The sequence below is a fragment of the Euprymna scolopes genome, chromosome 3 (genome assembly GCF_053919585.1).
Source record: "Euprymna scolopes isolate OS-2025 chromosome 3, ASM5391958v1, whole genome shotgun sequence".
In the NCBI taxonomy this organism is placed as follows: domain Eukaryota; kingdom Metazoa; phylum Mollusca; class Cephalopoda; order Sepiida; family Sepiolidae; genus Euprymna; species Euprymna scolopes.
Window position 1 is genome coordinate 83,444,824 of NC_136484.1, and position 14,465 is coordinate 83,459,288.

Genomic DNA, 14,465 nt, shown 5'->3' on the forward strand with positions numbered 1-14,465 from the left:
TGGTGTTACACTTTTGTTCATATAAGTGTTTTTATGTTACACTTTTGTTCATATAAGTGTTTTTATGTTCCACTTTTGTTCATATAAGTGTTTTTATGTTACACTTTTGAGCATATAAGTGTTTTTATGTTACACTTTTGTTCATATAAGTGTTTTTATGTTACACTTTTGTTCATATAAGTGTTTTTATGTTCCACTTTTGTTCATATAAGTGTTTTTATGTTCCACTTTTGTTCATATTAGTGTTTTATGTTCCACTTTTGTTCATATAAGTGTTATGTTACACTTTTGTTCATATAAGTGTTTTTATATTACACTTTTGTTCATAGAAGTGTTTTAATGTTACACTTTTGTTCATATAAGTGTTTTTATGTTACACTTTTGTTCATATAAGTGTTTTTATGCTACACTTGTGTTCATATAAGTGTTTTTATGTTACACTTTTGTTCATATAAGTGTTTTTATGTTACACTTTTGTTCATATATGTGTTTTTATGTTACACTTTCGTTCATATAAGTGTTTTTATGTTACACTTTTGTTCATATAAATGTATTTATGTTCCACTTTTGTTCATATAAGTGTTTTTATGTTACACTTTTGTTCATATAAGTGTTTTTATGTTACACTTTTGTTCATAGAAGTATTGTTATGTTACACTTTTGTTCATATAAGTGTTTTTATGTTACACTTTTGTTCATATAAATGTTTTTATGTTCCACTTTTGTTCATATAAGTGTTTTCATGTTACACTTTTGATCATATAAGTGTTTTTATGTTACACTTTTGTTCATATAAGTGTTTTTATGTTACACTTTTGTTCATATAAGTGTTTTTATGTTACAATTTGGTTCATATAAGTGTTTTTATGTGCCACTTTTGTTCATATAAGTGTTTTTATGTTACACCTTTGTTCATATAAGTGTTTTTATGTTATACTTTTGTTCATATAAGTGTTTTTATGTTACACTTTTGTTCATATAAGTGTTTTTATGTTACACTTTTGTGCATATAAATGTTTTTATGTTCCACTTTTGTTTATATAAGTGTTTTTATGTTACACTTTTGTTCATATAAGTGTTTTTATGTTACACTTTTGTTCATATAAGTGTTTTTATGTTACACTTTTGTTCATATAAGTGTTTTTATGCTACACTTTTGTTCATATAAGTGTTTTTATGTTACACTTTTGTTCATATAAGTGTTTTTATGTGCCACTTTTGTTCATATAAGTGTTTTTATGTTACACCTTTGTTCATATAAGTGTTTTTATGTTACACTTTTGTTCATATAAGTTTTTTTATGTTACACTTTTGTTCATATAAGTGTTTTTATGTTACACTTTTGTTCATATAAGTGTTTTTATGTTACACTTTTGTTCATATAAGTGTTTTTATGCTAAACTTTTTTCATATAAGTGTTTTTATGTTACACTTTTGTTCATATAAGTGATTTTATGCTACACTTTTGTTCATATAAGTGTTTTTATGTTACACCTTTGTTCATATAAGTGTTTTTATGTTACACTTTTGTTCATATAAGTTTTTTTATGTTACACTTTTGTTCATATAAGTGTTTTTATGTTACACTTTTGTTCATATAAATGTTTTTATGTTCCACTTTTGTTCATATAAGTGTTTTTATGTTACACTTTTGTTCATATAAGTAATTTTATGTTACACTTTAGTTCATATAAGTATTGTTATGTTACACTTTTGTCATATAAGTGTTGTTATGTTACACTTTTGTTCATATAAATATTTTTATGTTACACTTTTGTTCATATAAGTGTTTTTATGTTACACTTTTGTTCATATAAGTGTTTTTATGCTACACTTTTGTTCATATAAGTGTTTTTATGTTACACTTTTGTTCATATAAGTGTTTTTATGTTACACTTTTGTTCATATAAGTGTTTTTATGTTACACTTTTGTTCGTATAAGTGTTTTTATGTAACACTTTTGTTCATATAAATGTATTTATGTTCCACTTTGGTTCATATAAGTGTTTTTATGTTACACTTTTGTTCATATAAGTGTTTTTATGTTACACTTTTGTTCATAGAAGTATTGTTATGTTACACTTTTGTTCATATAAGTGTTTTTATGTTACACTTTTGTTCATATAAATGTTTTTATGTTCCACTTTTGTTCATATAAGTGTTTTCATGTTACACTTTTGATCATATAAGTGTTTTTATGTTACACTTTTGTTCATATAAGTGTTTTTATGTTACACTTTTGTTCATATAAGTGTTTTTATGTTACAATTTGGTTCATATAAGTGTTTTTATGTGCCACTTTTGTTCATATAAGTGTTTTTATGTTACACCTTTGTTCATATTAGTGTTTTTATGCCACATTTTTTTTCATATAAATGTTTTTATGTTACACCTTTGTTGATATAAGTGTCTTTATGTTCCACTTTTGTTCATCTAAGGTTCTTTATGTTACACTTTTGTTCATATAAGTGTTTTTATGTTACACTTTTGTTCATATAAGTGTTTTTATGTTACACTTTTGTTCATATAAGTGTTTTTATGCTACACTTTTGATCCTATAAGTGTTTTTATGCTACACTTTTGTTCATATAAGTGTTTTTATGTTACACTTTTGTTCATATAAGTGTTGGTCTGTTACACTTTTGTTCATAAGTGTTTTTATGTTACACTTTTGTTCATATAAGTGTTTTTATGCTACACTTTTTTTCATATAAATGTTTTTATGTTACACTTTTGTTGATATAAGCGTCTTTATGTTACACTTTTGTTCATATAATTGTTTTTATGTTAAACTTTTGTTCATATAAGTGTTTTTATGTTACACTTTTGTTCATATAAGTGTTTTTATGTTCCACTTTTGTTCATATAAGTGTTTTTAGGTTCCACTTTTGTCCATATAAGTGTTTTTATGTTACACTTTTGTTCATATAAGTGTTTTATGCTACACTTTTGTTCATATAAGTGTTTTTATGTTACACGTTTGTTCATATAAGTGTTTTTATGTTCCACTTTTGTTCATATAAGTGTTTTATGTTCCACTTTTGTTCATATAAGTGTTATGTTACACTTTTGGTCATATAAGTGTCTTTATGTTACACTTTTGTTCATAGAAGTGTTTTAATGTTACACTTTTGTTCATATAAGTGTTTTTATGTTACACTTTTGTTCATATAAGTGTTTTTATGTTACACTTTTGTTCATATAAGTGTTTTTATGTTACACTTTTGTTCATATAAGTGTTTTTATGTTACACTTTTGTTCATATAAGTGTTCTTATGTTACACTTTTGTTCATATAAATGTTTTTATGTTCCACTTTTGTTCATATAAGTGTTTTTATGTTACATTTTTGTTCATATAAGTGTTTTTATGTTACATTTTTGTTCATATAAATGTTTTTATGTTCCACTTTTGTTCATATAAGTGTTTTTATGTTACATCTTTGTTCATATAAGTGTTTTTATGTTACACTTTAGTTCATATAAGTGTTTTTATGTTACACTTTTGTTCATATAAGTGTTTTTATGCTACACTTTTGTTCATATAAGTGTTTTTATGTTACACTTTTGTTCATATATGTGTTTTTATGTTACACTTTTGTTCATATAAGTGTTTTTATGTTACACTTTTGTTCATATAAGTGTTTGTATGTTAGACTTTTGTTCATATAAGTGTTTTTATGTTACACTTTTGTTCATATAAGTGTTTTTATGTTACACTTTTTTTCATATAAGTGTTTTTATGTTCAACTTTTGTTCATATAAGTGTTTTTATGTTACACTTTTGTTCATATAAGTGTTTTTATGTTACACTTTTGTTCATATAAATGTTTTTATGTTACACTTTTGTTCATATAAATGTTTTTATGTTACACTTTTGTTCATATAAATGTTTTTATGTTAAACTTTTGTTCATATAAGTGTTTTTATGTTCCACTTTTGTTCATATAAGTGTTTTTATGTTACACTTTTGTTCATATAAGTGTTTTTATGTTACACTTTTGTTCATATAAGTGTTTTTATGCTACACTTTTGTTCATATAAGTGTTTTTATGCTACACTTTTGTTCATATAAGTGTTATTGTATTTGTAGTTATGTTAGTTATGTTCATATAAGTGTTTTTATGTTACACTTTTGTTCATATAAGTGTTTTTATGTTACACTTTTGTTCATATAAGTGTTTTTATGTTCCACTTTAGTTCATATAAGTGTTTTTATATTACACTTTTGATCATATAAGTGTTTTTATGTTACACTTTTGTTCATATAAGTGTCCTTTTGTTACACTTTTATTCATATAAGTGTTTTTATGTTACACTTTTGTTCATATAAGTGTTTTTATGTTCCACTATTGTTCATATAAGTGTTTTCATGTTACACTTTTATTCATATAAGTGTTTTTTGTTGCACTTTTGTTCATATAAGTGTTTTTATGTTACACTTTTTATCATATAAGTGTTTTTATGTTACACTTTTGTTCATATAAGTATTGTTATGTTACACTTTTGTTCATATAAGTGTTTTTATGTTACAATTTTGTTCATATAAGTATTGTTATGTTAAACTTTTGTTCATATAAGTGTTTTTATGTTACACTTTTGTTCATATAAGTGTTTTTATGTTACACTTTTGTTCATATAAATGTTTTTATGTTACACTTTTGTTCATATAAGTGTTTTTATGCTACACTTTTGTCCATATAAGTATTGTTATGTGACACGTTTGTTCATATAAGTGTTTTTATGTTCCACTTTTGTTCATATAAGTGTTTTTATGTTACACTTCGTTCATATAAGTCTTAAGTGTTTTTATGTTACAATTTTGTTCATATAAGTTTTTTTATGTTCCACTTTTGTTTCATATAAGTGTTTTTATGTTACACTTTTCTTCACATAAGTGTTTTATGTTACACTTTTGTTCATATAAGTGTTTTCATGTTACACTTCGTTCGTATAAGTGGTAAGTGTGTTTATGTTACACTTTTGTTCATATAAGTGTTATTGTATTTTTAGTTGTTATGATTTAATTTGTTGTTGAGAGTTATCCCCCTTGGGATTGACATTCATAATAAAAGCGCCCTCTGTTTCATTTTCCCGCTCGATCCTTTCAAGAGCGTACGTGTATTTTACAGTTAATAAAACCTTTCTAAAAGGCAATTCTTTACTTACTGATACTATTCACTTCAATTTTATTAACTGTAAAATACACGTACGCTCTTGAAAGGATCGAGCGGGAAAATGAAACAGAGGGCGCTTTTATTATGAATGTCAATCCCAAGGGGGATAACTTGTAACAACCAATTAAATCATAACATTTTCCCCGTCCTAAAGTATTCAAGTAAGGGGTAATTAATTATACACAAATTTTTTTTTCAATTCCTTCTTGGGTTAAACCAGGCCCAATATATATTAGAAACCACACTAAAACAAGTAAACATGACCCTCCTGTAACGCCTGCCACCCTAATAGATGTCAACCCCCACTACGCTTATGTTCAACTACCTTCTGGTACTGAAACCACTGTCAACGTTCGAGACTTAGCTCCAAACTCATCAAATGAAGAAAACTCTAATAATAATCCTAATACTTCAGAGACTTTATTTGAACCTTCTACTAATGAAAACATTGGTCATGAGGAAGACAAAAATCAATCGTCTGATCTTGAAGAAAATCAGATTTCACTAAAAAATAATACTGAAAATCAGCATTCCTGCCAATCTGTGCGGAGGTCGTCCCGAGTTCGACAATTCCCTAGTAAATATAAGGATTTTGTGACTAAATACTGAAAAAACTGCAGTTTGGGTTCATATGTTATTTGTAAATAAAATGATTCTTATGTGATTGTAAAAAAAAAAAAAATTTGTCTATAATTAATTACCCCTTACTTGAATACTTTAGGACGGGGAAAATGTTATGATTTAATTTGTTGTTAAGAGTTATCCCCCTTGGGATTGACATTCATAATAAAAGCGCCCTCTGTTTCATTTTCCCGCTCGATCCTTTCAAGAGCGTACGTGTATTTTACAGTTAATAAAACCTTTCTAAAAGGCAATTCTTTACTTACTGATACTATTCACTTCAGTAGTTATGTTACTTTTGGTCATATAAGATTTTTATGTTACACCTTTGTTCATATAAGTGTTTTTATGTTACACTTTTGTTCATATAAATTTTTTTATGTTACACTTCGTTCATATAAGTGTTTTTGTGTTACACTTTTGTTCATATAAGTGTTTTTATGTTACACTTTTGTTCATATAAGTGTTTTTATGTTACACTTTTGTTCATATAAGTGTTATTGTATTTGTGGTTATGTTACTTTTGTTCATATAAGTGTTTTTATGTTACACTTTTGTTCATATAAATGTTTTTTATGTTACACTTTAGTTCATATAAGTGTTATTGTATTTGTAGTTATGTTAGTTTTGTTCATATAAGTGTTTTTATGTTACACTTTTGTTCATATAAGTGTTTTTATGTTACACTTTTGTTCATATAAGTGTTTTTATGTTACACTTTTGTTCATAAAAGTTTTTATGTTACACTTTAGTTCATATAAGTGTTATTGTATTTGTAGTTATGTTTCTTTTGTTCATATAAGTGTTTTTATGTTACACTTTTGTTCATATAAATGTTTTTATGTTACACTTTTGTTCATATAAGTGTTATTGTATTTGTGGGTATGTTACACTTTGAATTCTAAGTTCATTCGTCAATCCTCACTCTTAAATGAAATCTTTTCTTCCAAAAAAATTAGGTTTCATTTGTTAACTACAAGATGGAAGATAAAGAAAAACCTGTGGGTCTTGTTTGGTATATTAGTGCAATTAGTCCTGATGTGATAATTGTGAGTGATGAAAATCTCTGTGGCCTTGTGCTCTGTAAGCTTGATGGGGAAGTCCTTTCTCTCTTTACCAAGTGTGGTTTTAGCCCGAGTGGTATTTGTCCTGATCCCTACCGTGGTTGTATTTATGCTGCAAATGGTCAGGGTAATTGCATTTTCCGTTTAACCCCTGACCTTCAGTTGGATGGTGAAGTTGTTGGTGCTGATCAAGGATTGCACAATCCATTTGTTGTCAGTCTTTCATATGATGGACGCTTTTTAGTGGTTGCTGAAGATACCTGGGACATTGGTGAAGATCTACCGACACCTATAAAAGTTTTCTCCCTAGCAGGTTGGCAGCTTTTTTATTCTTTCAATTTTAATTATAAACCTATAGGATGTCATATTTAAATGAATTTTTATCAACAAAATATAAATGTAACGCATTTCTATATGATATCTGAGTTAAATATTTAATGAATTTCCTGCAATGATTTCTTTATATGTTATTGTTGTTATCTGATGAAAAGTTTCAACCAAAAGTTGCTTAGTTTTCTTTTTACCTCAGACCAGATGATGCCTTTGCTGTCTATTTGTCGGTGGAAGATTCGAAAAATTCTTGGTCGGAAGCTACTCGCTGCAGTTTCCAACCTTGGACTGCCTAAAAGTCTTCAGAATTACTTGCTTCTTGCAGGTAGGCTCGTATCCATTCTCATCTTCTTTTTGTATGTTAATATTTACTAAGCTTTCATCAATGACTGGAGTTTTATATCTTTTACAGTGTTTTGCGTAGATTTTTATTGGGTTGACTTGGATAAGTATTTCATGTCATCAACTTCTCGGGTTTCAGAAAATTTTACTATTTCATTCCACACTTGTTGCATCTTATGGATATTTAGTATCTGCATCAAAAACTGTCATAAATGTGTGGAGAGACATAGCAATAAACACCCATGGTTGGCATATGTCTGCTGTAGAGAAGCACTAGAACTCGACCTTGGAACCCAAATAATACAAATATACAAATTTAGGCGCTGTTGGGAATCCAAGGTGGCAGCATAAAAAGACATATTTTTTTGTTTGACACAAGTTTTTTCACTTTTGGGTGTTGTCTCGTTTGCTTGTGAGTTTATCATTGAAAAAAGAAGAAAAAGACTGCGTAGGTGAAAATGAGAACATTTTAAGATGGGAGAAAGAAAACACAAAAATTGTTTGACTCAAGTGTGTGTTTTGTTCTCAACTCACAAAAGATTACCTGACTGAAAAAAAATATTGCTCTGTCACAAAAGAAAAAATTATAGACAATCTTTCAAAACCACAAATATATTCTCAAACTCCTTTATCACATCAAACCTAGTGGTTTGACTTGCACAAAGAATATCAATTTTAAGAGCATCCTTTTTTTTTTGTCTGGAAATGGTGACCACTCCCACACAAAGATGCACCTCTTGCTTTCTCCCAGGATCATAATTAATCTACATCCACTATTAACTACAAGCAGTCCATGTTAGTCAACATTGAACACTGCATCATGTCAATATAAATGATTGTCTCCAGAAGGTGCTAATGCCTTATCCACTGGCTTCTCTCCTGGACAATCCCATGCTCAGTGTTTGATTTTGACACATTGATAGCAATGTGTTTCTTTCAGTCTCTTGCTATGTGAAATTTACGATTGCACCTGCAACCACTTTTGGTAGAAACTGTAGCAGAAGATGGCTGCAATCACATTGTTGGTTTCTAAAAACAATCATCTTTGAGCATGGTTTATTGCAAAAATTCCTTATGGATGATGATAAATCCTTCTGCTTCAGAGAGTTCAGAACTTTTGCACATTTCACTCCATTTAAACCTAGTTATCTTGCATATATTTTCCAGCCAGGCATGGCATGATGAAACAGTGTCATCATACCATAAAAATGATTGCAGCTAGAATGCTCTGTTCTGTTTAAAAGGCTGACTACTGGCACAATATTACTGCAAAAGATGATTCATATTTAACCACAGCAGCTTTACTGGGACAAAGTTCAAGTGTAGGAGGTTGACGTGCCACCATCATCTAGTTCTGAATGCATTCCTTCTCAGATAGAGATTGTTTGGGAAATTCCCCGCCATATAGAGGACTTACATCCCTGCTACAGTGTCATGATAACAAAAGAGATTCAGAATCGACAGTTAATCCAAGGAGTAAAAAGTCAAAGCACAAGCCTCTAGAGAAACTCTACCTTTGTTGGGGAGCTCCCAACAAAAACAACCACCACAAGGATGCTACCTTTCCAATCATGATATAAGAATGTGGTGATGGTGAGGCTGTAGAATATGTGGACGTGGCTGGTCTGTACTTATTGCAAAGAAACTGTGACTGCGTACAGAGACAAAATTTGGACTGTAGTATTGCAAAAACAATCATTATGTGACTTGACAAACTTGATAAACAGGAGTGACACTGTGACATAATGTAGATGGAACCCATACAGCTAGTGTCATCATTCTTTGTGCCTGGTTGTTGTGTCACCAAGATTTATCTTTGTCATTTGCTATCATAATCTGAGGGTTGTGTTATTTTATATCTCTTGCATGTTTCTGGCTTTTACTGTTATTGTTTTCAAATGATTATTTTATGTAATTGATTCAACAGAGTATGTTGAATGTATGTAGCAGAATGTATCACTTGAAAAAAGGGGCCATTTTTTTCTCTCAATCTGAACTTAAATATGAAAAAATGTTTGTTTTAATATTGTGCAAAACAAATTTTCATTTAATCAAAATTATTCTAATAGTATATTTTGTAATGGGCCTGACAAATATTGATGAACCATAGTAGTCACTGGTGGCTGTGTGTGTGTGTGTGTATATATATATATATATATATATATATATATATATATATATATATATATATATATATACATTGTTTTAATGTAAATTGAATAGAATTCATTTGTTATTCATTAGCAATAAAACTAATACAATGTTCAATAAAACTAATACAGATAACTTTCTCAAATCTTCTTGAACTGAGTTGTCTTTGTTTTCTTTTCCCCAGTTTGATGTTTGAAGACATGCAATTGTTCAGATGTTGCTATTGCCAGCCTCCTGGCTTTTTTGTCACAAAATGAAAAAATATACCATTTGTCAAGTAAACATTTGCTTTTCATTGTATCTGTATATAATTTATTATATAAAGTATATACAAACAGATAAACAGAATTAATTTTCATTTTTTATGAAAATCATTTTTTTTTTAGATTTTGGCCTCTGGCTGTTTCTATGTAATTTTGAAAAACAAATTCTCAAAAACGGCATGAATTATTGAAAAAGAAATCAAATAAAAACAACAAACTATAATTTTGTTGTGTTTTTAATGTTCATCATAGAATGTAAAACTTGTGTTATTATATGCATTTTATTTTTATTTTATTTTTTTTATAGATAAAAGTGTTCAGAAAATGACTGTATTTTATTAATATACATTTTAATATAGGGTAGAGGATAACAAAATGATAAACAATCATTCATTACCCAAAACTGAAATATAAACTTCATTTGGAGCATTCAAATTTCTGACTATGCTCTTCTGTTTGTAAAACATAGCTACCTTCTAAAGTTTCATAGCTGAAGTAATGCAAGATCTTGATTTTTGGTTACAATTACATAGACAACATTCTTGTGGTAATGTTCCACATCTCACTCATCTCCACCTACTGAATAGTTTCATCAATATCAGATGAGAATTACTCTGGTAAATGTGTTTTCACTCATTTTTTTTGGACCACATTATCAGTCCTAAATATCTCTTTTATCTGAAAAGGTGAAGCTTGAGAAGACCTTCAACTACCATTTACTTAAATGATATTTATATTTAATCTCTTGTGCAAACTCTAATGAGTATTACATAACAGAATTCTCACAACTATTATCACCAACTGTGGGTGAACAATTCAAATCCAATCTCATTCAAGAACTTTCCAGAATTTTAGGGATTAAGCATAGCTAGCTATCATCCAGCTTCTAAGAGATGATAGAACCCTTCCATCATCAATTGAAAGCCACTTTTCATGATTATTTTAATCAACAGTGATAAAATATCGGTCATTATTCTTGGCTACCGTGCAGCTATCAAAGAGGATCTCAAATACTCTCCAGCATCTTTGCCAGGTTATATGCTGATAGATTTAATGGCAAAAGATCTAGCTCTGTAGATAAACAGATTACGGTTGTATTTTAATAAACCCCATTTATAAACCCTTACAGTAGACCACAAAATCTTTCTTCATGGACCCATGTCTTTCTCCCAGAGCTCCTCTTTTTCTACCATATCCCAGTACTTGCATGCATTCTAGACATTAGTAGTAGTAGTAGTAGTAGTAGGGAGAACGGATCTTTGACATTATAGTTCAAAAGCCATATACTCTGCTATACTTTACATAACCACCTATAACTACACTTGTAAAATTCCATAGTATACATATAATGGTCGGCGAGTACATTTGCCCATCCATCAAAAAAACTGTATAAGAGAGTAGATAATATTTTTATTGTAGAAATTCCCATCTGGACCAAAGTAGCGTAGGTTTTCACCAACACATGCCACATACAAATTCAATATATCTACCCTGACACTGGGGCCAATTCTACATTTTCTTACCCTTGTGATCTTGGACCGACATTAACTGGTTATTACATACATATGCATAACATAGTCTTTCCTTTACACTCTATTTATTTAATGAATTCTTCTCAGCATAATTCTGCTTACTTTGATTGGCTAAACTTTGACTATTCCCATATTCTGGATTAACAATTCTCCCCTTCATAAACGAACGTTCAGTATAAGTGTTAAATGGGGCCAGTTTCTCACATATATTGCCAAACACAATTACAGTATAGTATCCAGCTTTGGACACTTTAAGGGTTACATTATGTAGGGTTTCTTGAACATTTGTACTCCACTACGACTGCGAGCAAGAGTTTGTCAAAATTAGCTGATCAGGATTTCTTTAAGTCACTTGCTCAGTAAATGCGTACAATACAAACAAAAAAGGATTTTAAAACTAGATCACATATTTTATTTATTTTTCTCCGATTATTTTATAAAAGTCATTTTAGTTTCTGTACGCATAATTACTAATTCATTACCGTTCTTACTAAACGAACAATGGAATTTATTTTAGTGTGACTACAACGCTGATGACCACGCGTTCTCCTTACCACACATAAACAAACTACTTTTCTCAGGATTAGTACTTAATTACGATGTGCACTTCTCGGATTCTTCCTTTAAGGAATGCATAAAGTAGCAACAAAGAATTTATTCAGACACATTTGCATAGTGTTACAGATTTGTCCCTATCTAGGGGTAACGGAACACTGCAAACATATTAATGAAAAATAAAAGAGTAAAAAAAGATAATTTGAAAAGGAAAACAAATTTTTATTAACGAAGAAAAACAAAATCAAAATAGTAAAGAAAACGAAATGTCTAATAAGCTGTTTATAATTGATAGTTTAAGGGAGATAACGCTGTTTTCTAGTTATTTCCCTTTCATTAGGAGTTTTTATAGTAATTGTTGTTTTTATCTTTTAGACATAAATGTTTTAGTCAAATAGAATTCAGAACAAAATCTATATTTACCAGTTATTGATGAAAGAGATCTTTATCTGTATCTTGTTTGGTTCATCTGTTATTTTAACGACTCGAGTTTTCTTGTGTTTTCCTTCGGTCGGAGTGATCACCTCTCATTGCATTCCAACGTCGTGTTATCACTGAGTTAAAAATAGCGCTCGTTCATTATTTATAGCTATCGCTAAGGAAGGTTCGTGAACAAACGGTTTAGAATGTTTTTTGTTCCATGTTTTGAAAATCTCCCGAGACGCTAAAAAAAACGTTTTATATTCAAATTCTTGAGTAATACTTTTTATACTATTTTATATATATAATCTTTTATTGTTTTTCTCTTTTAATTAAGTAATTTATTATTTTGTTATAATTAATTTTTATTTTGTTATTGTTATTTTGTTATAATTAATAATAATATTAATTATTTTTATTATAATTTTTTTATTATATGTTATTATTTGGATAATTGATATTATAATAATTATTAATTATATTAATAATTATTTTTTTATTATATTTTATTTTTATTATATGTTAGTATTTGGAAATTAATAGTATCTTTTGTGTAATAAATCATAATTTCTTCATATCGTAAGAGGAAAATATATCATCCCATGACAATAGATTAAATTAATTTAAAACAAATGACAACAATAACAACAGACCCAATAGGCCACATATTCATTTATTTTTTTTCTTCTCTAATTTTTTTCCTTTTCTTTTTGGTTTTTTCTTTTTTTGCTTAGTTCTGGTACCCATTTACCTTATAAGAACTATTTAATATTTCATTATCCTTCTCAATAAACTAACAATGTTAATTCTTTTACTTTGCTACTGCCGACAACTACACTTTCACATAAACAAACCTCGGTTCTCAGAATTAGTACTTATTTACGATAACATTTTCATGCACTTTGCAGATTTTTTTGATGCAAGAAGCGACAAACACAAAATATTAGGACAGATTTGCATAGATTTAATAAATTTAAAAGGGAATTCCAACAGGAAGACTCTTATCCAACAAAACCAAAAAGGTCAAATATTTATTAGATTTTATTACTTTGAAATAAATGCCAACAAAAACAAAAATGCTATTCTAACAAAACAAATAATTTATGATTATTTTTTTTTCCTTCATTGTTCACTGGTTGTCCATCATGCAAACGGTATTTACTCCGAATGCCATTCTCAACATGCAGAGGTTGGGGGTGTTTCTTATTTTCCAACCACCCCATGTTAGGACCGCTATTCAGAATAAACACACTCTGCAAGTTCAACAACTACTGCACATTGATCAAAATAGTAATTCGTTCTTACTAAAATGATAACAAGGACATTTTTTCTGGTAACTGCGTACATGAAGTAGAATAAATGCTAAAATTATTGCAGCATGATCAATCCTACATATATATTTTTTTACAGCGATTTATATTTAATCTATTGTGTTATTATTTTATTTACTGTTTTAGTGTTGTTGTTTTTTATTTCGGTTCATTTACAGTGAATTATATTCGATCAACCATGGTAAAAATAACAGAATTAACAATTTTATTAAATTTTAGTAAGAACTATAACAACAAATATATGCAATTCACAAACTAAGTGTACCTTCTATGATTGTGAGCAGTGGATACAACTAATAACCATACTTAATTTTTTTTTTTTTTTTTTTTTTTTTTTTTTTTTTTTTTTTTTACAGTTGGGGGCAAGAGGCATACTTCCACTGGGCAATGACTGTACACTGCTAGTCTATATATATATATATATATATATATATATATATATATATATATATATATATATACACACACAGAATAAGCTTTTTGAGTTGTAGTCTACTTTACATAAAGATCACCAACATTGAACAATCTTTGTTCCTACCAAAAAACATACTTTTCACTTGAATGCAAAAACATTTTCACTGCAACAATGAGAATAATATGCACATCTTCATATGTGCATATTATTCTCATTGTTGCAGATTAATAAAAACAATACACACATATTCATGAGTGTGTATTGTT

At 28.6% G+C, this 14,465-nt stretch overlaps 1 protein-coding gene across 2 annotated transcripts in view; it reads left to right on the forward strand.

The window, feature by feature from the left end:
* Positions 1–14,237, forward strand: part of LOC145256556 (uncharacterized) — a 29,116-nt gene extending 14,879 nt beyond the window's left edge. The window contains exons 2-4 of one of the 2 annotated variants that reach the window (XM_080115583.1): positions 6,756–7,173; positions 7,390–7,515; positions 14,141–14,237. In XM_080115583.1, coding sequence (XP_079971709.1) covers positions 6,756–7,173; positions 7,390–7,515; positions 14,141–14,175 — 579 coding nt within the window. In that variant the 3' untranslated portion in view covers positions 14,176–14,237. Of the gene's footprint in view, positions 1–6,755; positions 7,174–7,389; positions 7,516–9,867; positions 10,023–14,140 lie in introns of those variants that run through there. The other variant, XM_080115584.1, reaches the window with a different exon arrangement.
* Positions 14,238–14,465: the final 228 nt, after the last annotated feature.